General features: G+C 36.4%; 2 protein-coding genes across 3 annotated transcripts in view; both read right to left on the reverse strand.

The window, feature by feature from the left end:
- The window catches only part of LOC136247105 (NACHT, LRR and PYD domains-containing protein 14-like), a 207,570-nt gene extending 204,531 nt beyond the window's left edge, over positions 1-3,039 (reverse strand). Inside the window, exon 1 of the mRNA XM_066038722.1 lies at positions 2,967-3,039. The gene's annotated coding sequence lies outside the window, so the exon portion shown is untranslated. The remainder of the gene's footprint in view (positions 1-2,966) is intronic.
- Positions 3,040-5,783: 2,744 nt separating this feature from the next.
- On the reverse strand, positions 5,784-17,792 carry LOC136247100 (uncharacterized). 2 transcript variants are annotated; one of them, XM_066038718.1, is made up of 3 exons: positions 7,352-17,792; positions 6,280-6,413; positions 5,784-6,052 (listed from the first exon to the last, which is right to left on the reverse strand). In XM_066038718.1, the coding sequence occupies exon 1, from the start codon at positions 17,594-17,596 to the stop codon at positions 9,503-9,505; it is 8,094 nt and encodes a 2,697-aa protein (XP_065894790.1). In that variant the 5' UTR covers positions 17,597-17,792; the 3' UTR covers positions 5,784-6,052; positions 6,280-6,413; positions 7,352-9,502. The 2 variants fall into 2 exon arrangements, with proteins under 2 accessions (XP_065894790.1, XP_065894791.1); XM_066038719.1 differs by lacking the exon at positions 6,280-6,413.
- Positions 17,793-27,079: the final 9,287 nt, after the last annotated feature.

Here is a 27,079-nt window from a genome sequence, read left to right on the forward strand (position 1 = left end):
ACGTCACAATGGTGAACAAAAATGTATTGTGGCCTATGGGAGGAAGTGTGAATTGGCTTGTTACAAGCAGTTGTGGAGGACAATAAATTGTTTCTCTTTGGAAAACAATATACAGTGTAACTGGAGAGACAGAAGTAAACCAATTCCAAGTGGTGAGTAATAGGCTGAATGGCTCTCCTTACCCATACTTTTATACGTGGTTAACGACAGTTGCTCACAGTCAACTTTTTAAAAGATGATTAGGTACACCACTACCTACAATATTTTGTTTGAGTAATTACCTGCTATAACAAGCCTTCCATTCTACTGCATGCTTCCTTTTGACTTTTTTCTTTACTACAGGCACTGTCGAACAAGACAAAAAAATTTCTGTTTGTGTGTAACTATGTGTAGTTTTGAAGTATTTGTATATTTGAAACTGCAAAATGATCATCATGTAGCGAACGGAATCCATTGCAGGGTAAATTTTTCACCTTACTTTACTACATACATACAGAGACAAAATAAAGAAACGTTGAACACTTCAATGAGAAATAAACAAATGTCTATAACTTACATCTACTGCAACAAGAAAACAAAGATTTTAAAACTCTTCTTGAGTAGGCAAGTAAGATGATATCTAAGTTTTACTGTTAGTTCCTTTCTTCACAAAGAAAACATTGGTTTTAAAAAAATTACAGTTTGTCCCATTGTAATCAATGGTTTATACCACATAATTAAGGTTTAAATTTGGAATTTAGGTTGGTGCCTTTATGTTGGGTTTTCGCAGATTCGGTCACTATTTATTTACAACATATTATTTTTCAACTGTAAGTTCTTATCATCCTTAGTATGTACTCTGTATCCAGGACCGGGTCACATACAACCATGTACATATACCGATGTGATAACCTAACAATAGGACATGTACACTAAAACAATACCATAGCCAGCACCAATAGTGTAAGTACTGGTGAAAACAATACTGTACATACACAGACAAATTAGGGGTATAACTGGTGTCTGAAAATTATAACACTAAACAAATTTTGACAGATGCTAAAAGAAACAAGTGAGTCAGGGGAATTAAGACAGAATGCTTGTAAAATGAAGAGACACTAGCCACAAACGACAGCTCTAACATTGTAGATAGAGCTTGAAACAAGTTGATGCTGTGCTAATGCTGACAACAACAAAAACAGGGGTAACTATAGCTGAAATTAAAACCTACTCACTACCTCAACCACCATATGGCAGAGTCAATTACAAACGTCTGTAGCATCACTTTCTAAGTGCTCTGTAGCACACTTTGTAGCTCCCTGCGTTTAATCTGTAGTAGTGACTAGTCATGCCTTTAAATGAATGGGAAAGGATAACTGGTCCCTCACGTACTATCAGGGGCAAGATGACATCATTGCACTTTTGGATGGTCAATAATAAGCATTGTAGACATTTCTTCTGGCACCACTAATGAAGGGAAATATATATATAAGTTAGAGTGGTCTTCATGCATTATACGTCTCAATTCAGTGGCCTCGTGATATATGCACATGCTCACTATCTTGAACACCAGACTTGAAGATGATCACTTCAATGTGAGCTTATAAAACAAAGAATAGCAAAATAAGTTAGCGTTGGGCGTAGGGATGCCACGACATGGAAATTTTTATGTCACATGTCATAGAGGTTTATGTCACGACATGTCATATGTCACGACATAATTAACGTTTCACAACTGAAACTGTTATTTATGAAACTGTATAGTTATTTTGATTTAAACATGCAAAAATATCAACTTAAACATCAGTAATATTAATTATGATATCGACAACTAACATTGCTCATACTTATTTGTCAATTTTTCTCATATTTATTCTATCAAATTAGATCAAAATGAATGGAAAAGTGTGCATTATTAGGAGATATTTATGTCACGACATAAAGAAGCCTATGTCATATCATATCATGAAGCTTTATGTCACGACATGTCATATGTCACGACTATCGTGGCATCCCTAGACTTGGGCGGTATGGCATTTTTGATCCCGGTATTTGGTATTGAGAAAATACCCAGGTATCCAGTATTTAATTAATGGTATCCTGGCATTCAACTATCTTTTAATCAATCTGGTATTGCTTTATGTGTGATAAAACAGTCAAGTGTTAATCTGTACGCAGTTACTGTCCAAAGTTGGGTATATACCACAAGTAAAAGTTACTCATGGCTAACAGGTTATAAATGCATTTTACTAACATCCATATAGTTGCTACAAGTAGGCTAGCACTAGGTTGTAACCTGAAACCTCATAGTTTACTGTTAGGCTGGCCTTGTGGTCATATCCAAACCATTAACACATTACTTAATTAAATGACAAGAGTGATGTCTGGCTTCCCTCATAGCACAATACACTTATTCCAATATTACTTGAAAGTCAATTCCTTTCAAACGGTTTGATGAAATTACCGCAGTATACGATTATACATGATATAAAGCTGGCAGTTTTGTGTTGCTATGCAATGCCAAGGAAGCGATATTCGAATAAACAACACCCTGCTACACACAAAATTATCTTCTTAACCGTTTTATAGTCGATAAGTTTTTTCCCAGACAAATTGCCTCAAGGTTACATATACACCCTGTACTATGTACCATATACATTTAATAGGTTGTCTGTCTACTCTTATAACAAATATAGGTTACCCCAAACTACTTGTACACAGGCTGTTTTTGTGAACACTGTCCACTGCCTAGCTGATCAAGACATCAGACTATGTAAATTGTAACTAAGCTAGGTTGGCCGACCACCTTACTTACAACAACCACACAACTCTCATACACAAAATATCACTACTGCACAAACCATGTGCGAGGTTACTACCCCTTGCAGGGGCGGTTTCAATAAGTTCGTGAAAACTCAAAAACCTCCCTTGCAGAGGTGAGTTTTCACGAATTAGTTAATAACAAAAAGCATGAATAGTAAACTTACTCAACCCAGAGAAGTTCTTTTCGCAAAGTTTGGTCGTTATTCCTTTCAATGCGCACCACGTTTTATACAATGCAGTTTCTATTTAATGTGCACCCGCGTGTAGCTTGGACTGTTTTGTGGACCAAACCAGAAAAGCAGAAGTTATGTAAACAAAAAAATATTAATTGAGCTAACTTCCTTCCCAGTTATTGTACCACAGTGGAAGCATATGCGATATGGGCGTAGCTAGCAAGATGGGGGGCTCCGTTCCAAGTTAGGTACAGCACAAGGGGGTGTCACTCCAATACGTACTGTACTACGATCTGCGACCGCGGTCAAGTTCGATTTTGACCGTTGACTTTCATCGAATTTTAATCTTCAGATCTTGCCCATGGACCTGTTTCCGTTTATTTTCGTGCACTACTTACTCGCGAAGCTTTGACCCTGCTGGGAAAACAGTTTGATCGGGAAAAATCGGCTTTGTTCATTGACCTTTAGCTTTGACCGCGGTCGCAGATCGTAGTACAGTGTATATTGGAGTGACACCCCCTTGCAGCAGTAGTCTATGTAAAGCCATAGATATTATCTATGGTAAAGCACACTCATCATGCGAAGTTAGGGGGGTCTGGGGGCATGCACCCATAGGAAAATTTTGAACTTTCTGGACTGCTCTGTTAGAACAACTGACCGTTCTATTAGAATATTTCCAATAGGGCTCCCGTCCCTGGGTTGCAATGCTTCTGAATAGAAGGCATACACACGAAAGACAAAGTCTGTACAAGTTGTCAGCCCAAAAAAGCACACTGCAAAAATTACAAAAACAAAACAACGTACACTAACAAATGCACTCAATCCTGCAGCTGACTCAATAAACTCCTGATTAAATGTGTATATCCATTTTGTACAATATTTTGGATTTCTGCATAGGTTTTTTACCTGTTCCATATAACAAGACATCATCTTCCAAACAAGGCATCGTAGCTTTCACATTCTTTGGTTATCCGGCAGACTGACACGAGATTTACGAATTCCTTGATGAAAGGCGATGATTCAAGTGATGCTTCAATGCAAAAGAAGAAAAAGTGGTCTGGCTGCAAGAGACTAACGTTGGATGAGTGTAAGAATTTGTAATTTGGGATGTTCCCTCCAAGGTAATTAAATAGCTTAAATGTATGGAGTGTGTATTGTAAAATCATCAGCAGCACCATGGTAACATTTTCATGCCAATATAGTCAGCATTGGATAGAGAAAATTCAAGGGTTTTCTTTAGCTGTACGGTGTGCTGTAGAGATTTTGTGAGTTAGCTAAAGGTTGTAAATTAGTGTTTTTGTATGTAGTCAGTGTAAAATACAAATATTTTGCATTGGACAAGTACTGGCAAGGTCTTTTGATCAGCAAGCTGAGGTTATGAAAAACAGATTGCTTCAGGATAAAACTCAGTGTTTTGATTTCCGACCACCTGGAAATGCTTGATTTTATTAAATCCCTATGATGTGTATCTGTTTTGATATGCACATGTTGGTTGTCCTGTGTGGACCTATGTGGACCTGTGACATTATATACACACATATCAGTACAATATGATTGTCTCCATTTTCTGGCCTCAAACAACTGGGTGACCTTAACCCAGTCCTTTGAAAAATGATCTAGAACCTTCAATCATTAACGACTGAGATAGCAGCCTCAACCTAGACTACATTGGTCAAAGTATTATTGAAAGTTCTAAACTTCTGACACATCAGTAGGACCTCTAGCTGGTCTGTACAATGTGTGAAATACACTACTCTACTTACATATAACCGTCTGAAAATCTTGCAATAGAAAACTTGACAAATTTTGAATTATGTGAAATTCAGTTCCACATTAACGTTGATTCCACATACACACTCCTAATACATTTCTAAGTCTAAGTCCAGTTGAATTCAGATTTATTGGTCAGGGATCAAAACAAACAGGGGCCTGGCAAATCCAGGATGTTGTCAAGATGGTTTCCAGATTTTCAGTATAAGTAATGTATAGCTAGATGTAGGGGTCTAGGGTTGTAGTCCCTGACACTGACAGATTTTGAGCATAAAATTAAAATGCTTTAAAATCTTAATTAGTAAATTCACATTTTCATGGATTTTATAAACTATTTAAAATAATTATGTTAATGATTTAATTATGTGAATGGATTATAGTGATCTAAGAAAATATCCATTCTCAATGAATAATTTAATTTTAAAGTTTAGCTGCTAAAATACATCTGAGTGTTCTGATCTATTATAGCTACCCTTGTTCTCCTTTTTGTCAGTGTTAATTTCACTGCAGCTGCTCGGTCAAATTTTAAATTTGTATTTGTGCTGCCAAACTAAAACAGGTTTGTGTTTTGGCTGCAAGCCCACAAGTTGAAATCTCAAAAGAGTTTCCAGAAGCCCAGGAAACCCCCCTATATAATATTATACCACAGAACAAGGGTTGAATAGTTTGCCAGCAGCAATATTAATGTATCTCTATGGTTGTGTTAAGTCATCCTTTCCATTGTGCACATGCTTGCAGGGTCATATATTGCTAGGCATATTATGGTTTTGGGTTGAACCTGCACAGCTGACACATGAATTGGTAAAAGATTCACCAGAGCAGATTGCCTAGCTAGCTTACTAGTAACTCTATTGTGAAGCTAATATTTAAAGCCTAAATTTTCACCAGTGAGTGGACGGTACAACATAATGGAATGCATAAGTGTATTTTTGTTCAGCTTGTTTTCAGTTCTTCATCTTGAAATCCAACAGTCAAAATCTTGTCTCTCGCCACAAACACTTACATTATGAACAAATACTTTGACATGAGTTGAATAAATACAGTGAAATAAGTACAATATAATTCAAAAATATGTGAAATATGTTTACAATACTGTACAAGGTGATGAAATAACACAGAAATAAATTTCACATTTCAGACAATGCTCATAATTGTGACTCCTTAGTTTTAATATGAAAAGTGTTCATTTGTTCCAATATGAAGCCAATATGTGACCTCTGATGACATCAAGATGTCGTTGGAGGGCATGTTTCTTGATCCAGTTGAGTATGCAGTTCAACATTCTCTGCTGATAGTGTGTCTCTAGCCTGGAACAAGACAAGTAACATTTTATTGAGTGAAAAACTCCCAAGTTTTAGTTGTGTTACACGCAATGGTCATTAACAGGTTTAAAATAATAATAACCATAGCAAAGGCCCCAGGGGCTGGAAAATAAAGTTATTTAGCTGATGATATGCCAGACACAATAAGAATAATAACACATGTGTATATGTGTAAATCTAATTGTGTGCGCCCACACAGCATACACACACACCTCTTCAGCTCTTGCTAATTTCTCCTTCAGAGAAGCCATGCTCTCAGTTCCATACATACTAACAGGATCATGTAGTGACTTGCCTGATCCTGTTACCTGTAATGTTCTTTTGTTATTACCCTTTGACCGTTGAGCTAAGAGGAGAGGGAGGTAAACACATAATGTACTCAAATTTAAGATGGTCATAACTGTCTGAAATCTGACTGCTCTATTAGGTTGTATCTACCCAAATCAATATTGGAATTATTGTTCAGTGATGTTTAGGGTACACCTACATGGCCACTATATAACACAATACAGTGGTCCCTTCATTATTTGAACCTCAATTATCCAAACACTTGTAGAGAGAGGTGCACTGATATGGAAATTTTCCAATTTACGGATAACCGATATATTGGCAACAAAAATAATACTGATTCTGACACCGATATCTGAATATAAAAAATTTTCAGTACGGACACTACAATAAACATTTTAAAAATGTGCATGGCAATAAGCTTAAAAGGTGGATGTAAAGGAAAAAAAGAATTGTGAAAAAGGTAGTGATAAAATGAAGAAAAAAGGTGTGATGAATTCAGAATATGAATCCTGGCCATCAATTAACCTCAGTAACTTGAGTCACATGCTTTAACCATTGTGCAACCAAGCCAATAACGTAATATTTTGGCCAATTACAGTACTTGTGTGTAATATCTGCTCATATCTGCTAAAAACTCATTTTTTCACCGATATCGATTTCGGTGCATCTCAAAACACTTGGTTACCCGAACAGTAGAAATGACTGCTCTATTAGAGTATTTTGTCCAAGATGTATGTTCTATTAGAGTATTTGAACAGGTCTCTGTATATCAATGAATGGGCTTTGATTATCTGAACATGTCTTGATCCCAAGGGGTCAGATAATCAAGGGAGCTCTGTAATGTAGCTAATAGGGTGGTGCGGGGGTAAATAATAGTGTAACCTCTTAATAACTTTAGGACCAATAAATTTGGCCTGCCACTTGCTACAACATACATATAGATGTTACTCTCTTTCAGAGGTTTGGGAATATCACATTGACTGATCTACTCACCACTTTTATCCCTCCTGTGACACTCCACTACTACACTATCCTTACAATCTTTGTGACAATTGATGTTATAGTCTCCCTTACTGGATGCTATATAGTTCTCTGGTATGTGACAAATCATTCAACTCAGCCTTGTGCTCATCTGCATCTGCATGACTGCAGTCTCAATTATGACACTGTAGTGTGGCACATCTAGAGTGGCTATATTATGTGTAATACATACACACGCTACTAGCTACAATGGTGTAGACCCTGTCTAGCAGTTGAAGGATTGAGAAAGCATATCACAATAATCACATAACAATTATGACTATACACCCAATAATTACTGCATGTAACACCGTAACACCACCCAGCACTGTCTTAAACAAAAAAGAATTGCTAACAGGAGCTGGTTGCTGTCGAGTTTGTGAGTACAACATACAGCACCACTACACCTAAGCGAACAAGACACAAATAATATAACTGTGTTATATGTCATATTTTCATGACAATAAAAATTAAATTTTGAGTATATAGTTATTGCACCATTTGTACACTTTAGCACACAATTAAGAATGTGTGATATAATACTGAAGAGGTTGACACAATGTCGGTAAAAAATAACACTAAAGAAAATTTTAAATAATTATATAACACTCAACCTGTGCAAAATAGTCTGATTTGCTTATAAATTACACATATAATCATTCAGACTGATACATGAAGGCCATAGCCAGAGCAATTCAGAAGCAGATGCGAATGTTATTATGTACACAACTTTGAAGCCACAGATTTACAGGCACATACATGTGGATCTAGATGCTTGGGTGCAAGGCTGCCCCTGTTTAGTGGCCTCTGTTCTGTGGCCTGAAGGGAGGAATTAAGAATGTAGAACACTTCAAATTCTTTCCTTGTCCAAGTATCTGAATATGTTGAGATAATAGGGTTAGGTAGATATTTAAATTCAAAATTATAATCCAATGTGGCAACCAGGACCAAGTATGATTACTAAACCACCACCACATACACCAGTTTTTGGTAAGCGAAGATGACTAGTATTGAAGTGCTATAATTATAGTACATGGGAAGGTTAGTGAAGTAGTCAACATTAACCTAATACATACACATGCTATATAGCTACAAGTGTGTAGACCCTGTCTAGTGGTCATTGGTTGTATATAGAAATGCCGCATCTAAAGTTGCTATTTTACAAATGAGATATTTATAACTATAGTAATCCACTTTACCTTGAAGAGGACCTGCTTACAAAGATCACATGACTAATTTATTTTTCCCCAAAAAATGTGGCTGTAAACCAGGCTTACAAACAAGAAATGCCTTTTAGGTGGCAAATATAGTTAAGGTGTACTCCACAACCTCATTAATAAGCTGAGATGTAGACTACCAAATTATTGACAAGAAGTTATAAGTACTGCCAAATCATGATCATTGACCAAGAAAGCCAAAACATCAATTCAGATTTCTACATTAATTCACAATGGAGAAGAGACTAATTGTTGGGAATAACTAAGAGAGCACTGCTACTGCCAGAACAACAAGCAGAGAACACTAAACGAATCAAAGTAGGTGAAATTGTGGTGATGAAGGACAGTCATAAAGCTCACTATTGGTGGAAGCTGGACAGAGTGATAGAAATAGTTAAGGGTAGAGATGATCAAGTTTGTGGAGCCAATGTACGTGTTCTCCATAGACCAAAGCAGCACCTTGTACCAACAGAAGTAGCACCACACTATCTAGATAGAACAATCAAGTGAATCACCTTGAACATTACCTAACAGCAGTAAACAACCACCAGGAATGTCACACAATATAGGAATTTTAGGATGTGTATTAGTTTGCTTGTAATTTGTGATGTTATTGTACAAATTTATTTTTCACTTCATTCTTTTAACTCCATGTGCTCGTAACATAAATATAGCAAAAAATTTCCATTGGTTCCAAACATAACTATTACATATCTGTAATTCCAACTTAAATTGTAGTACAGTAGGTGCAACGTGTTACTTCAAAACATTATGCTATACATCTTCTATGCAACGAGTATAACTACTGTTTGATGTGTATGCACATGGATTTGTGCTATAAAGTTTACATGGTTTAATTCTTTTTATAACGTGTATAACTAAGTAAGATGAAAAAGCTACCATTACATTACATCTTTGAACACATTCCAATTTTAATGTTTTCATGCTTCAAGTATAGATTTGTTGATGTCACAGCAGCAATAGCAGTAGAAGCATCATAAGGCATTTTATTGTTACTCAAATTCAAATATTTTAATTCAGATATTCTTGTCAATGTCTTTAAAATTCTTGTGACATCAGCTCTCTTCAGCCAACAGTTTGATAAATCCAAATGTTCAACAAATAAACTTTTGGTGATCAATTTACCAATTTGTGAAACCGCCACATAGTCAAAATTATTAAAGCTCAAATCAATACTTTTGAGATTTGACACATTGATCAGAGCATCACAAAGCTTCTGAAGATTTACACCATTTAATGTGCAGTTGTGCAAGATAATGTGGTGTAAATTATTTTTATTAGCATCAAAGACATCAGCCAACGAGCTTGCAGCTTCAACAGTTATGTCACTACAGCAGATGCTCAAGTATCTTAAGGATTCAAACGAACAAAGAGCCTCACATAGCCTACATACAACTGCTTCTGTTAATCCTGACACAGCCAATTCTACATGCTCCAAGTAGGAGTTGCTGTTTAGATAGTCAATCAGCAATTGTAGGGCTTGCTCTGGAACAAAGTTGAAATTTATGAAAAGATATTTAATACCACTTGTTAGAGATTTAAAAATCAAATGATTATAAATTATTTCAAATTTTAATACTAGGTTTTCAAGTTTGACAATTGCTACTTGATTACTTCGTAAATTTGCTTTCTTTAAAGAACCTTTCTTTTTGAAGGAATCATTAATACATTTGTTATTGAAGACATTGTTTGGTAAATACACTTGAACCAGTTCTTCATTGTTGTCAATAACTGCAGCAATTTCATCAGCCAGCTCATCGCCTACAGTATTATACGTTAAATTAATATACTTCAGTGATGTGCACGTCTTTAAAACCAACACCACCTTCTTCATCCCATAAGGTTCAAATTTACAGTTGGATAAGTTCAAATACTGCAGCTCTTCATTATTTTTAATGATAGCCACTATTTGATCTGCTGCTTCATCTGTGAGAGGGTTATTGCCTAAATCAAGGTATTTAAATTTCTTGTTACTAAGTGGAGCTAGTTCTACAATGGATATGTTAGAATCGCTTAAATTCAAGCCCTCCAGTTCAGCGCAACTAGATATTGCACTTGACAAGCCAGTGTCCTTTACTCTACATGCAGCCATTTCAAGATGCAATAAAGTTTTGTTGCTAATAATAGCCGCAATCATTGAATACTCCATGAGATCAGTAATAGGAGTGTTATTGAAATTTAGATATTCTAATGAATGTGCATTCTCAACAGCTTTCAAAGTACTACATAATCCAACTTCTATGATAAGACAGTTTGGGACAAAACTGGAAATTGTACAATAAATCAATGGGGTGACCACCTCCTTAGAATTGTTAAAATACTCCAAGATATATTGCATGTTATTTAGCCTTCCGACTGCATTTTCATTATAATCAACTTCAAACACCTTTAACTTCTGGAGTGTAAAATTGGTAGTTTTTGCAACTGAAGCAAAGCAGTTGGAATTCTGAGTACCTTGTTTGGACTTCAATGACAAAACGTTTGCCAAAGCACCAAATATGTTATCAAGGTCCTCCTTTGTATAATTGTAAATTGGCAAATGCAGAAAGCTCAATGATCCGTTACTACTTATCACAGGTCCAATTGGAACAAGAGTACCATTCCTGGTATCATTCATACTTAAGTCTATGAACTGTAGAGAGGATATACTCTTCAATGCTTTGACTAACTGGTTGATTTCACTTGATTGAAAGTTGCAATTCGACAAATTTACATGTACAATTTTACTGCTTGTTGATATAAATGCTGCTACCAACTCAGCTCCTTCATTACCAATGGGATTGTGGCTTAAATCAAGCTTTGATAGAAATAAATCAAGGTTCAGAGTCTCTGGAAGTTCCATTGATGGAATGATCATGCCACAGCTGCATAGCTCCAAATGCTTCATCAAAGGACAGCTACTCACCATGAATAGTACTGACTTAGTGGCTGCAACAGTGAGGTTGTTTCCACTAAGGTTGATATGAGCAAATTGTTTATGCTTACCATGTTTAATAGTTTCAGTAAGAGCTATTATATCAGTTTCTTTCAAGCTGCAGTTAGACATTTCAAGTTGAGTTACATTAGTATTCATGGCTATAGCATTTAATAAGGTAGATTTTTTCAGCCTAACTGTGCTGCAATGTAATTTGATGCACAATAGACTTTCATGTCTATAAAGTGCATCGCCAAGTTTCTCAGTACCATTTTCTGTTAAGCCGCATCCTACCAATTCAAGCCTCCTTAACTTGACATTGTTAGCTATAACCAATTTCATGTCGTTCTCTACTTGTTGATTGACTGCAATATTGCTGATAGTGAAATGCTGCAGAGTGGTGGTACCCTTGAGTGCTTTGAGGACTTTGGCTATACCAGATTCAGATATTCTACAATTAACTAAGCTCAGATGATCAAGATTCTTGCTAGCTGCAATAACTGCTGCTACTTGCTCAATACTGTTATCAGTAAGCTCAATATAGCTGAGATCAAGGGATTTTATGAATCTTAGTGAACTAAACACTTTGCAAACATCCAAGTCAGGAAGCAGACAATCAGTTATTCTGAAATCAGTTATATCCGGATTCTTTGCAACCATCACAGAGAAGTGACTCAACTGCTGATCAGAGACATGACACTGATGTAAGCTGACCACCTGTAGTGCTCTAAACTTTGGCAACATGTCGTTAAGTTGTTTAAGTCCTCTTTGAGAAAGAATTAATTTAAACACTTTAAACACCTCCAAGTTGTGATTACTAGCTATAATATCAGTTACATGTTGATACAATGAATCAGAAATTTGGTTACAACCAAGGTCAATGCACTTATAAGAAATGGTGCCTTTCATTGCTTTAAGCATAATATTAAGGTCTTTGTCTTGAAACTCACAATGTGGTAAACACAAATGTTCAATTGCACGATTGTTGGTGATCAAAACAGCTATCTCTGCAGCTACACTGTCTAGTTCTTCCAATAGGTAATTTGATCCCAAGTCAAGATGCAGCAACACAGTGGATCTCTTCAAAGCTTTAACTATTTTCAGCACTCCCTCAGAAGCCAGAGAACAAGTGGACACATTAAGGTGTTGTAGCTGAGTATTAGTAGAAATTAAAATAGCCAAACCACCAGCACACACTTCTGATATGTGATTATTACTCAAATTAAGATAAGTTAAGGTGGTTAGTGTATAAGCTGTCCTGCAAAGGAATACTCTTAGTCCAGCCAAACCACACTTAGACAACTCCAAACGTTTGAGCTTGTAACAACTAACAACTACAGAATGTAAATTGTCCACTGCCTGGCCAGTAATCATACTGCTATTAAGGTTTAGATCTGTTAATTCTATCAACCTGCTAGATTTCATGACTTCAGTAAGCTTGATCACTCCAGCATTACTCAATTTACAATCACCTACTTCAATTTGTTTCAAGTCAGTATTTTTAGCCACCACAGACGTGAATATTTCAGCAGCATAGTCAGAAAAAATATTTCCATTTAATTTCAATTTTATGATCCTATACAACTTACTTAGAGCACCAAACACATTTATGAGACATGTTTCGCTTAACCCACAACAAGCTATTTCAAGACACTCTAACCTTACATTTTCGGCGATTACTTTAGCTATGTTAATTGCTGCTGTTGCTGACAGTGTGTTGAAGCTTAGGTTCAAGTGCAACAATTTCTTGTGTACATTTAGAGCCACAGAAAGCTTACAAAGAAATGACTCCCTTAATTTACAATCAGATAACTCTAGACATTGCAAGTTACCATTATTGGTAATCAAAGACGCTAATTCATCTTCTATTTCCTCATGGACAGAAATCCCACTAAGATTAAGATGTGTTAATGCAGAATGCTTCCTCATTGCTTTTATAATCCTTGGTTTTCTTGCATCAGAAATCACTGAATTAGCTAAATCAAGGTGACAAATTGAACTGATGCTGATGATGCTGATAAGGGACTCTAAAGTACAAGCTTCTGTATCGGCAACAGTGTAGTCATTAATGCACAGCTTTGTTAGCACAAGTTTAGAAGTACTAATGGGTACCTGTTCAAGTTTAACTTTCTTAATTGCATATTTGTAAATGAATATGCTCTCTAGTCTACCATTACAACTTGCCACTTGTTCAAGATCAGCAGTCAATTCATCAGTGATACTGTATGAACTTAAATTAATAAACTGCAGAAAAGTTACTGTTGCCATAGCATTGAGTATCATTTTGATACTTTGGCTACCAAACTGATTGTTGGTGAAATTGAAATGATGCAAATACTTATTAGCACTAATAGCAGATGCTACACAACTTGCTTCATCATCACTGATGCCATTATAGCTGAGGTCAAGGTACTGAAGTGTACCACTGTTAGCAATAGCAGTAAGTATATCAGAACTACACACTCCCTGTAAGCAACGAGACAAGCTCAAGTGTTCTAGGTGGTAAACAGATATAACTTCTGCTAGTGGTGTGATAATAGCCTCTGAAAATTGGTTATAGCTTAAATCAAGGTGCTTTAATGTACTTATTTTCTTCAATACAACAACAATGTCCATAAGTCCTGCAAGATGAAGTCCACAATTAGCCAGAATTAACTGGGCTAAATTGTCATTAACAGTTATGGAGCTAGCCAAATATCGAGCCTCTTCATCATTCATCATACAACCACTACAGTTGATATACTTCAAATTGTAAATGTTTGTTGCTGCAAACAAAATCTTTGAAAGGCTCTTTGGTAGCCACTGGCAGTATGAAAAATTAAAATAGTTTAATTGTGAATTTTCAAAGAGTAGATCAGTTGATGCTAATTTGCTTGCCACTTTGTTCGTAATTAGAGTTGAGCTAATATCTAAATGCTGCATTAACTTTGTCCTCTCAAGGGCTTCAACAATTCTAAGCAGTCCTTCTTCTCTTAAATCACAGTCAGATAGACAAAGATTATTGAGCACATGGTTATCTGATATGAATGCTGCAATTTCATTTGCCAAAGAATCATTTAATTTATTTGATTTGAGGTCAATGTATTTAAGCATTGTAGACTTACAAATAGCTTTCACAATTAACGCAAGCCCTCTTTCTTGTAGTCCACAATTAGATAAATCCAAATGTGTCAACATTGTGCTCTTTAAAACAAGATCTGCTACATATTTGGCTGCATCATCAGATATTGCATTGTAACTAACATCAAGATGCTTTAGAGGAGAATTTGTATTTCTCATTAGTCTTATAAGCACATTCTCTTGCAAACCACACTGTGACAAGCACAGTCCATGTAAACCAACAGCATTAACTAGTAATACTACCATACAACAAGCTGTTGCATCACTAACGTGATTACCACTGACATTTAAAATTTTCAAGTTTGCATAATTTATCGTTTTTACTATCACTGACATTGTACCTTCCTGCAGTGTGCAGTGTGACAAATTTAAATTCTCTAGAGATTGATTGGAAAGAACAACAGATGCTACGTCAAGGTCTGCGTATGACATGTTGTTGCAGCTTAAGTCAAGATATTTTAGAGACTTTATTTGTGCTAAAGCTGCGATAATCATTTGTATTGCATGGTATTTCAGTGAACATCTTTTCAGGTGAAGGTTTTCAATACAACCTCTGCTTGTGATTACATATGCCAACTCACCTGCAACATTGTCAGTAATACAGTTGCCAGATAGATTAAGTGTTAGCAACTGTCTGTTTCTAATTGCACTACAAACCAATACTAGACCTTCCTCATACAAGTTACAAGAAGCTAATTCAAGATGTTGTAGAAATATGCTGACACCAAGAGAATTTGCTAGTATTTCTGCAATTTGATTATTGATGTTGTTACCACTCAAATTAATACGGAGTAAGGTAGTAATAGTGTGGATTGCTTCAATAACAACCAAAATTTCTTGGCTTTGCAACTTACAATTCAAGAAACTCAAATGCTGCAGTGCTGAGCTTTTTTCTACAGTATGTATGTTGACTTCTGCTTGACCTGCACAGTAACACATCATTCGCTCTAAAATAGAAGTGGTTTGTTGAGACACAGATTTTCGGATAGTTACCTCACTGTTCAGCATGACGTACTGCCAGTTTGAAAGAGAATGGCAACATGAAACAATTTCGTGAACATCCTCTCCCCTGCAGTTTTTGAAGACAAAAGTACCCTGATTAGCACCTTCAAACATTTCTTCTTTAATCGTACATAGTGATTTGTCCGTTACATGGTATACATGCAATGGAAAAAATCTATCACCAATCTTTATTGTAAACCCTGCTAATTGTTCAACTGCTATTTCAATTTCCTTAGAGGTTAAATTCCTTTCATCAATATAATGGAATGACAAAATTTTACATTTCATGACAGATTCTAAAAGATGTGTGAAGCACACTTCACAGCTATGCAAGCAAACTTTAGAACTTCTTGCTGCTAACATGATTGCTATTTCAGCTGTTTGGTTAAATGTGCTGCCTAAAGTACATGAAAACAAATGGATAATAGAATAATTTCTTGATGAGAGGGCTGCAATTATTGCTTCATAATTCTGCATGTACATGACAAGAAAAGATTGATTTGTGATAAAAATTTCCATCTGGTTTGGTACAAGTTCAATTTTTGCTATATGTTCAATAAGATTATGTATAATGTCACTGTCTATTCTCTTTCTTCTATCATCCACAGAATGCATTACAACTCTCTTAATATTCCAACCCAAAACCAAATTAGCAAGTAGAGTAGCCGAAGACTGTGAGAAATTGTTATAAGATAAATCCAAGTCATCAATGTGTACATTTCTGCTACTACTGTTAAATGTATATAACAAATCAATTTCTGCATCTCCTATATGGCAGTTCGACAAGCTCAATAGTTGCCAGTACTTTGTAGTAGACCTGCTCAAAAACAAGCTAAGTGTATGAATGTTTACTGGACTTAAAGTCTGATCACTAAGATCAATCTTTTTATCTTGTAGCAACTCACCTACATATTGACACATGTCATCATTTTCTGCTTCAGAAAAACACTGAAACAAATGGAGACAAAACACTTTGTTAGAAATAAGTTTCTTAGATATTCCAGAAGTTTTAGAGAACCACAAAGATATCAAAGTAAAAAGCTGGAATTGATTACCTGACAAAAAGTGCTTGAATGGAAATGACTGACCTTTGGTCATCCCAACATACAAAATCCATGTGTTGAAATATTTTCTACTTAGAAAGTCTTCTTTTAGCAAATTTATTTGCTCTTGTTGAGGCGACAAATTTATATGATAAGCTGCTAAAGTCTCTTGAAGAGACAAATGCAAAAAATTAAAGGTAACATTTTTTACGTTTTCCTTCATGCTATAAAACTCCACTGCTTTCAGTAACCCTAATCCATTCCAATTTCCAGTGTGAAGAATGAGATGCTTACAGACATTCTGAATTTCAGATTTAGTAAAAATAATTTTACCACAGCACAAAGCTTGAAAAGCCAATTGGCATAATTCCAAGAAAATCGGTTTATAACGATCTGGTATATCAATGAAATCTGAAATTCCTTCATGGTACTCTTTCTGTTTAGTTATGATGAACCGCGATATGGTGATGCAAATGAACTTTTTATTAATTTCTGTTTGGGTTGTTGGTAGCTCAGTGTTCTCTCCACCTTCCTTAAACAAACACAACAAAATGGTCATGTTTAGTGGAATATAACAATATGCATTAATAGCAGGATTTCTCTCCAAGTAAGCCAACAATTCCTCTGTGGCCTGGCTTTCATTCTCTAATGCTTGTCTAATATATGCTTTACGATTATCCTTTGTGAATCCCAATATCTCTACCCTACGTTCAATTATGTTATGTAGCTCGACTGATACAGTAAGACGAGATGTGATGACCACCATACTTTTACACAAGTCACTATAGTCTGGATGGATCAATCGGATAAAGAAAGATTTAGTGTTCTTCCGTGCGTCTTCAGGTAACTCATCATAGCCATCTAATACAATAGCAATATCCTCCCCACTTGTAGTTTGCATATATTCTTCAATAACGGCATTGCATGTTTTTGTATAACCACAATAAGTATCGATAAACTCATTGAGTGATCGAATACCCTGAGATATAGGATCACGCAAGTGCACCAAAATGACAAGTTTTTTGTGATTTAATAAATTATTTTTGGACCACTGATAAACTATTTCTTTGCTCAAGGTAGTTTTACCAATTCCAGGTGCTCCTTCAATTAATATAGTTCTTGGAAACACATTAGTACCTTCCATTGGAGCAAATATATCTGATATATCTTTAGTAGTTTTAGTGAGATTAACATTACCAAGAGGCTCTGTTAAACTAATTTTACCTTTGTGTTGAATATCTGCAATAACTTCGATTTCTTCCCTTTTATTGCGACCCTTTTTATAATGGATGAGTGCAACACTAGTAAAATGTCTCAGCTCAATATTCGGCCAATCATCAGGTGAGACTTTGTACCTGTTCTTTCTAGAATTTTCCTGTAAGCGCTCTGCCATTTTAGAAACAGCCTCTAACATTTCATCATTTTTATGTGATATCATCCTGTCAGGAGTCAAGTAGTCACTCATAACAGCTACTACTTCAGGAGAATCAAGAGCCTCCAACAGAGTACTCCATAAACCCATGGGATCTTGGTCACGCCATTCCTTAAATACTTCACCACAACAATGGTCACAATTTTCTGGAAAGTCCTTTTGTAGATTATTTAGCTTCCCATCTGGTACACCCAACTTCTCTCCAAGCTTTCTCCATGCTACAGCATAGTTTGGTCTTACAAGATTGTCAAAATTTCTGAAAGTTACTTTGCTTTCTTGCACTATGAAGCAATAGCATTTATTATACATTAAACAATTATGATTCAAGTTTGGCAAATCTGGTGAATCAAGGAAAATTTGCCAAACTATATTAGCAAAATAGCTATTTATGGTAGTAATGTGTAAGTAGGGATCCCCCAAAAATGATGTGTGCCACCTAAAAAGTCGCCTGTAAAAATTATCCTAGAAACATCTTACACGACTAAAATCACTAAAAACAAGAAAACTTTTACAGGCGACCAGAAATAGAATTTTTTTAAATCACCAAAACTCAAATTCAGACTGCCTGCCTGCCAATATTTAGACACCACAAACTTATTTAAGTGCTCACGCTCAGTAGATATTCAAGCACACGTGTCAATATTCAAGCACAACTATCCTCATCACACTCTTTCCTACCATTTCTGGTGGACTGAGTTCATGTACTGAACTTTTGTTTGTAGAATAAATAACGTTTATAAACACGAACTTGAATCGTAATGATCTAGCACTGAGACCACACTGTCAACAATCTATTTACTTGATCACGATGACATACCATGGTTCTAAATTAATGGCATAGCTAATGCTAGCACAATGAAAATATGAAATAGTGACACACACCCTAGTATAGGTGAAGACTGACTCAAGATACTCTAACACAGCAGTCACCCTAATAGAATAGTCACACGTATATAGCTGCATGCTATAAAAAAAAATGAAACAAACTAGTACATTGATAGTTATTATAGAACTTTGTGTGGGTGAGATCAAAGGATAAGTGTACTTTAAATTTCATAAAGTACACTCTTAGCCGGCCAACAGGGCTTCATCGACCACAGAGAGTGCTTTATTGAACGAATAAAGCACTCTTTACGGTGCAATAAAGCACTCTTTGTGGGCAATAAAACACAGTTGCCCATGTGCTCTATGACTAATCACCCAAGCCGGTGAAGGCGGATAGCCTCGCCATGCTGAGTGATCAATCACCCCAGCCAATATGAGTTCTACCACTGGATTGCTTTTATAGACATATCTAAATGTTTCGATGATGGGTGGGAGAAGGTAATGTTGTTGTTACGTTTGTTAATGTAAACGGACAAGTCCTGGAGATATCACGGAAATATTTCACCTTGTGACTCACAATAGAATCGATTGTGGGTTGTGAGCAAAACCTGCCAAAAGACACAATGAATGTCTACCATGCCAAATTATGGTGAAATATGCGTGAGTTACTTTGTTAAACTACATAGTTGTGTGTTGATCAGACTGCTAAAAATTCATGCAACATGTGTTAATTGCACTACACGACTAGAAAGTTCCATAAATCATTTAAAGCATAGCCTTGCTCATGCTATATGAACAAGTTGATGTTGTGCTACTTCTAAAAACCAGGCGCCATGCAGCTAGCTAACTCATCTGGAATTAACTATAGACAGTATATGCTACTATGAATTAACCAACTATGTATTACTACTTCACAATAGAGTAGTTTTGGGTTGTGCAATAATATTATTAGCTAATTCTCGTATTTTGTAATTCATGAAATATTCGTAATTCGTTCAATTACATTGCTATGTACTGCTAAGGAAGCGTTTGTTAAACAAACCACTTTTACCAACATATTACGCACAGAACTATCTTCTAAACTGTGACTAACGTGTTATTTCCCATAAATTCTCTCGACAAAACCTCAAAGCTGCTTTTCATTTTCGTTCGCGTACGTAAGGGATATGCCCCCTTTCAACTCAAAGCGATAGGCTATTCCTGGTAGTGTACGAGGCCTGCACTGTTGTTTTTCAGTTGCTAAATGCCTGAAAACCTCAAGGGGAAGGTATCTGAGGAAAGTCACCACACCCGTATTTCAGTCTGCCAAAAAGAAACCACCTCAGAGCAAAGTTCACCTGTGCAGAAGTTTACTACAGACTTCATTTCACTTTTACTTCTTACGTAAAAGCTGCTTTTACCATTATTAAATGATTTTGCTCACGTGGGTGCGTACGGACAAACATAGATAGGTAGATAGGTAGATATGTAGATAGGTAGATAGGTACACACACACACACTTTTACGAAAATAATTTCAGTAAACCAGGCGCGCGCTTGGTTTAAAAATAAAGTACGAGGTGTATGGCTGAGATGCTAATAAAGCACGAGGCGAACTCGCAGCTACGCTTTAACATATTCTTATTTTAAAAATGAAGTAGGCATCCAAATGATAAAAAGTAGTAAAATGAGATTAATGCTGGTATTACAGCATAGCTCGGTGAGAAAATTCTTACTTCAGCATTCAACAAAATGATTGTTATAACATGCCAATCTAGGGATTTTTCCACTGAGCTATGATATAATACCATAACTGATCGCTTGTTTCACCATAGATATACGACTCCTCATAGGGATGGGAAACGGCATCATGCACCAGAAATAGGCTTGTTTCAAATATTATGGGTGGTTTCCGTAATTTGTATCGTATACTAATTTAATTGTTCCCCATTGAAGTTTTAAAGGTTTTGCGAGAGTGATTTAGAACCTAACAGCGAAGTGTGCTACCATCCTACTAGCTTTGTTTCACAGCCTTGACATTAGATTAAAGCTTGAAAGATGAACGGCTACGCTAGACAGCAGCTTTGCAGAGTTAGGAGAACAGAAACATGACGGTACAACAACACCTAGCCAAGTTGTAAGCAAGGAAGTACGCAGCGTTTAAACTAAAGGTATGGCTTACAAACCATACTGTTCAATTCTAATGAGCAAAGGGGTTCTAAAAAGCCACATATTGTCAATGCCAGAAGGTGTACACAGCTGCTACAGGAACAGAAACGTACCTTGGTGTAGAAGAAATACCAAAATGGCACGATATGACGAGTTTCTTCTGTGGGAAAGGCCAGTCAGTGACTTCCAACCAACTTGTATCACTCAACCTTAGAGAACTTTCATAATCTACTACACCTACACTGACAGTCTACAGTGAAGAGAAATGTTAGTCTTTTCATGCTCTTCAAAGCAGTAACAAGTGAAACGCGTCTCCTATCTAACTAGTGATGTCAGTTATACAGGTAGTATACTGGGCACATGACGCCATTTCCAATCCCTATTAAGAGTCGTATATCTATGGTTTCATTACTTATTTTATTAATATGCAATGCTCAATATTGGCTGTATAGTGCACATGCTGGTTCACCATTTACCCAAGTCATGCCAAACTTTCTGGCATTTTCTACAGTAAATGTTAAACTTTACAAATTATAATTTATAAATGTGCAGGAACTACATACTAGCTTCTCTGGTGATACTGGATGAGGTAATAGCCAGTTATTGACTTCCTCTGATATTATACTTACCCCTAACTGATCCAAGCCACAACAAGCCAGCAATGTCAGAAACCACTATCCAAAAGCGATGACACATACTCAATAAGCAGACTCTTAAAAATACATCCTAACTGCTGAGGCTTGAAAATTAGAGGACAACGTGGTAATGCAGCTGAGACATTTGTCTCAGTTATCACAACTGAAACCAGTCACTTAATTCTGATAACACAAAAGTAAATGCAGTAGTTATGGGGTCCACTCAGCATTAGGGTTGGGTGATGTACCAGTATGACAGTATCAAGGTGATATTACAGCTGGTAATATCTGATACCGCCTTGTTTTTTTAAAAACAGCCATACCTATAAATGGTTATGAATATAGCTGCAACTACACACAAACAATGCCATATTGTACTTGTCAATCAGTATTCCAGCCTCCTTGTACTAGCAAACAAGCCTAACCCATGCACTACTACACGAAGCAAGCACTAATTATTAGAATACACATGTACAGGATGCAACACTACTGTGATTGTGGGATTACAAATTCTGGCTTCACCTTAGTAACTTATCTACTAGCTATATACATAGGAACTATGCCTTTTTTCAAAATTTATATGCACTCTATGGTATCTCTATAAGTTAGACTGGTTTTTCCAAACTCCTTGCAGTTGTGATAGCTAGTAAACAAAGTTCACCCATGCAAATATACTGTGTAAACTGTTTTGAGTGTACTTGCTATAGTTCGTGATATTTGCAATAATCGTGATAATAAGCTCCACAATAACCGTGGGAGGAAATTTTCAGTGTCGCCCAACCCTACTCGGCATGCAGTATATAAAGCTTGCATACATTAGGAGGTAGAATAATGAAGTGCAGAGATGAATACCGCGTACACACACAGAGGAATACGTGCAACAAATGTACTACTTTCTGCATTTTTGAATCTTTAAAATGGGACATCTTGGTGTACTAATTTTGTTAATATTGTCATGAAAAAGATGCTGCAAACAATATTTAATCCAGTTGCAAAAAGGTGTTACCTCTACCTCCCAAAAAAGCCAGGGTGAAAAAGTTGTGAAATCAAAGGTGGTGGCCAAGAAATGGTTGCAATGATTTAAAGTCAATCATCATACAGTAAGATAGTAGAGATCACAAAGTTTTGGACTTTTCTGGCGTATAACATCACCCCAAAATTACCCTTCATGGAGCATTAGCAGTATTGGTTAAGCATAGTCAAGCTCAGATGTGCCTTTGGAGTAACCTGAAACCCTTTTAATAGGTTGCTTTGAATCAAAAAATTTTTATTCAGTGGAATTTTCTGCTGACTGACTGATACTTTCAGGCAAGCATAACTTGATAACTGCTATTACAGGCTTGAAGCTTTCACTGTTAGGTGGCACTTCCACCCGACTGGTGCCTTTTGGCATACCAAAGTACCTACCTACATCATGGGCGTACCATTGTATCCCATCACTTTCCACTAACAGGGTCAGGTGTCAATTTGCAGTATAATGCATATATATATGGTTTTCTCACTGCTGATTATCATGAAAATAGTCCATAATTAGGGCTGAGCAATAGTATCGATAGTGCGATATATCGCGATAGTAAATCACTATCGTTATCGCGATAGTAGGGATATCACTATCGTGATAGTTATGATAAGCTCAGATCTGCATTAAAATGGTATTAACAACCCTTCTATACTGTTTTACAGTTGGTATTACCAGCTTTCTTACAAAGGAGTGGCCTGTAAAAGCTTTACCAAAAGTCCATATTCCATCGGCCGCCCACGCAGTTAATTAACAAATGTCCTGTGCATACAAAATAACTTTCTATATGACTACAAATCATAGCTATACAACTAAGACTTTGTTAAGAGCAAAGTGTTTCATAAACTATCGGGATAGTATTCACTATCGCGATATTTAATGAGTAACTATCGTGATAGTAAAATTTTTACTATCGCTCAGCACTATCCATAATGGTTGGATTTACTGTAAAGGTGTTTCTCTATACTGCTCTTCACCTATAACACTGTGCAGACACCTGAACATGGCTGAAAACAAAGCATAGTGGGTCTTCACTATTCATTAGGACTAAAACAAATGTTATAAAGAAAAACAAATGAGCCACTTTCAAACAAACGAACACTCAAATATTCTTATACTTTTATAGTATATTAAAAATTATAAATTTATAAAAATAAAGTAGGAATCCAAACGATAAAAAGTAGTGAAACAAGAGAAGAATAATGGTAGCTATTACAGCATAGCTCGGTGGGAAATCCCCATTATTTTGTGTCCAATGCCAAAGTAGGAATTTCCCACCGAGCTATGCTGTAATAGCTACCATTATTCTTCTCTTGTTTCACTACTTTTTATCGTTTGGATTCCTACTTTATTTTTATAAATTTATAATTATTTATTATATTAGTTTGTTTAATTTTTTGTTAAGGCATACTGCTAGTTATAAACATGTGACTGTTCTATTAGGGTGACTGCTGTGTTAGAGTATCTCGAGGCAGCCTGCAAGATGTGCGCTTGCCAAAAAAGGGGCGTGGTTTCGATCGATTATAGAGTACGTCGAGTCAGCCTTCCAAAGTTGAAGGTGTGTGGTCACTGAAATACAGCTAGTGCAAAAGGGGTGTGTCATCGTGGTTTCAATCGATAGATTGATAATGCGTAGAATGAAGAATGGGTGTGATCTTGTGGCCTATCATGAAGCTATCTAGTACCAGTACCTCCATACAGTACCCTCCATCATAGATTATATCAGTAAGGAATATAATCTATTCCTCTGTACAGTAGCATAGTCTAAGCGTCTTAAATAATCTTGTGGCGTCTATTATGCTGTTTAAAGAAAGTGTTGATATGGAAAATTAACGCCTCGATATGGTTTCGTTGGATGAAGAAGACAAGCAGCCTGATCGAAGATAAAAGAAAAGACAAGGCGCAGAGGGCACACACTTGTCGGAACCCCAAAAGGCACATCCCACTGGTGAGTTTGTTACTGTGGCATAAAATGGTGGCCGTGCGCTGCTTCGTTTGGGCTCTAGGCTTGTGACTGTGGTCAGTGAGTGAGGCAGTAAGGCAGTGAGGCAGTGAGTCTAAAATTCGAGTTTTGGCGATTTAAAAAAAATTTATATCCGGCCACCTGCAAGCGTTTTGTTGTATTTAATGCTGTTTTATGTACTATATAGACTAGTACTATTCCGTAAAGGTGATTTTTGTCTCGTAAGATATCTCTAGGATGATCTTTAAAGGCGGAAAATTTGGCGGCGTACGAAAATTTCACCTGGATTCCTACTTAAACGGTACAACCGTACCGTTTGACAAGTAATGTGATTTGTAAGATTTTGTACACAGTTAGTGATTTGTGTACTTTTCATTACAAAAAGTTGTAAAACAATGTTTTTTACATGTACAATATAATCAATACCATATGTTTAGGAATGGTGGAAAATGCTGAAATGGAAATGTCAGCAACTATCTCAAGTTATTTACTAGTTTGAAGTATCACTCTCATCAGTTCCTTCATCTCCAGAGTCAACAGCAGTCACATCATCCATATCATCTTCATTGTCAATGATCTCATGCTCTTTTGCCAACAGAAGTAATTCTGATTGTAGAACTGGTGGCTCCTCTTCAGTTAGACCCAACAAAATAAAACTTTTTAAGAAACACCAAAGCATCTACCATTTGTGGTGTAAGTGTATGCCGGTTTAGTATACGTACATGCAAGTGAGAAAAATTCTCTCAGAGGCGTGGAAGTTGCTGGTATTGCCAAAAGTTCATTTTCAGAATTTGAAAGGCAAGGAAATTGGCTACTATTACTTTTCCACTAAACAAGTGAATATTCTTCATGGCCACTGTCTGACACAGCTACAGGTGATTTCACTTCCTCATCATCACCAACTAAACAATCTAAGACACTCTTTTGTTTCTTAACAGGTGGTCAACTTGCTTGCATTGTACCAGCAGGAAATACAGCACTAACGCAGTCATCAGCTTTGTTCATCAAAGCATTCTTCAGTTGTAGTCACTTTTCAGCAGAAAGAAAAGCCAGTTTGCGGAATTGTAGATCCAGTGCTGCAGCTATGTAGTACTACTGGAAAATCTACTTCAATTTAAAGCACCTATCCAACTGTTCAGTCAGATTTGTTTTGACACTCCTCACTGTTGAACTATCATTGTTGTCAGGCTCAGCAGCTTTATGTACTGTAAGCCAAACATTAATAGCAAGCACATGAATAAATGGAGTACTTCTCTTCAGATGATGTGGTTGTCATCACTTGATCTGCTAATTCTAAAAGGTTTAAATAGTTTATGCAATAGCCCACTGATTGTCAGTGAGATCATATGACCTACGATCAATTTCATCCATTGTATCTTCTAGATCGGTTGCTTCAGTATCACAAGCCTTTTGGAGCATGTTCATAGAAAGTGCTATACATCTAGTTGGTGGTTTTTTGGATAACACATAGTATCTTTCTGAAATTTCTCATAACTATAGCAGAATGCTTGAAATGGCCCACAAGGTGATGACATTTAGCATATATTTTTTCCTAAAACAGCTTTCAATGTTGTATACAATACAGAGTAGCACAGTATACTACTTTATACATGCACTCACCAGCTATAATGACATTAGGTGTTTCAACATGAACACAGTGTCCATATCTACCTTATAACTCATCAAAGTTCCTTGAAACTTTTCCGAAATTGAAACTGCAGTATGGTGTGCAGGAAATGCTTTGTTTTCACCACACAAGAAGTAAGATCCCACTTTTATTTATGAAATAAGTAGTAGTTGTAGCAAATGATTGGGTAACCCTAGATGTCCATACATCTGTAGTAAGGGCTATGGTGTTGCCTTGAGGTTTGGGTGTAATCGTTGCTTAGTAATCCTTTCTAATCACAGTGAACTTATGTGGGTAGTAGAAGGAGGTTGATAGCTGTCACCAGTGCTTCAATACTTGTGGCATAAACCTGGAGATCAACCTCCTAGAGATCCATTTGCTGATATACAAGAATGTTTTGATGGACTTGTAAAACAAACTGATCCAGTATATGCACCTCAGAAAAATAGCTAAATGCAGATGATGACCTTTGTATTTGTCAGTCATATGACACAGATGGTGAAGCCAGTAACTAGAGGGGAAGAGCTACAGGTGTACACATGCTATATAGCTTGTGCAAGTGTTGAGAACAAGCCTTCATCAGCAGTGACGACGATGAGCCTAAGCCAGAAAAGAGTTAAATTGGTACACACAAGGAGGCTATTCATGTACATGTATATAGCATCTACTATTATACTGTCCCAAAATGGTGAAGAAGAAATAGCTGAGGCTATGGGAAAGGCCATGACGTCTTTACA

Source organism: Dysidea avara, chromosome 2, assembly GCF_963678975.1.
Source record: "Dysidea avara chromosome 2, odDysAvar1.4, whole genome shotgun sequence".
NCBI lineage: Eukaryota > Metazoa > Porifera > Demospongiae > Dictyoceratida > Dysideidae > Dysidea > Dysidea avara.

Bases quoted from the DNA above. Each gene is read 5' to 3' on its own strand.
- LOC136247100 (XM_066038719.1), bottom strand. From the start codon at position 17,596: ATGCAAACTACAAGTGGGGAGGATATTGCTATTGTATTAGATGGCTAT.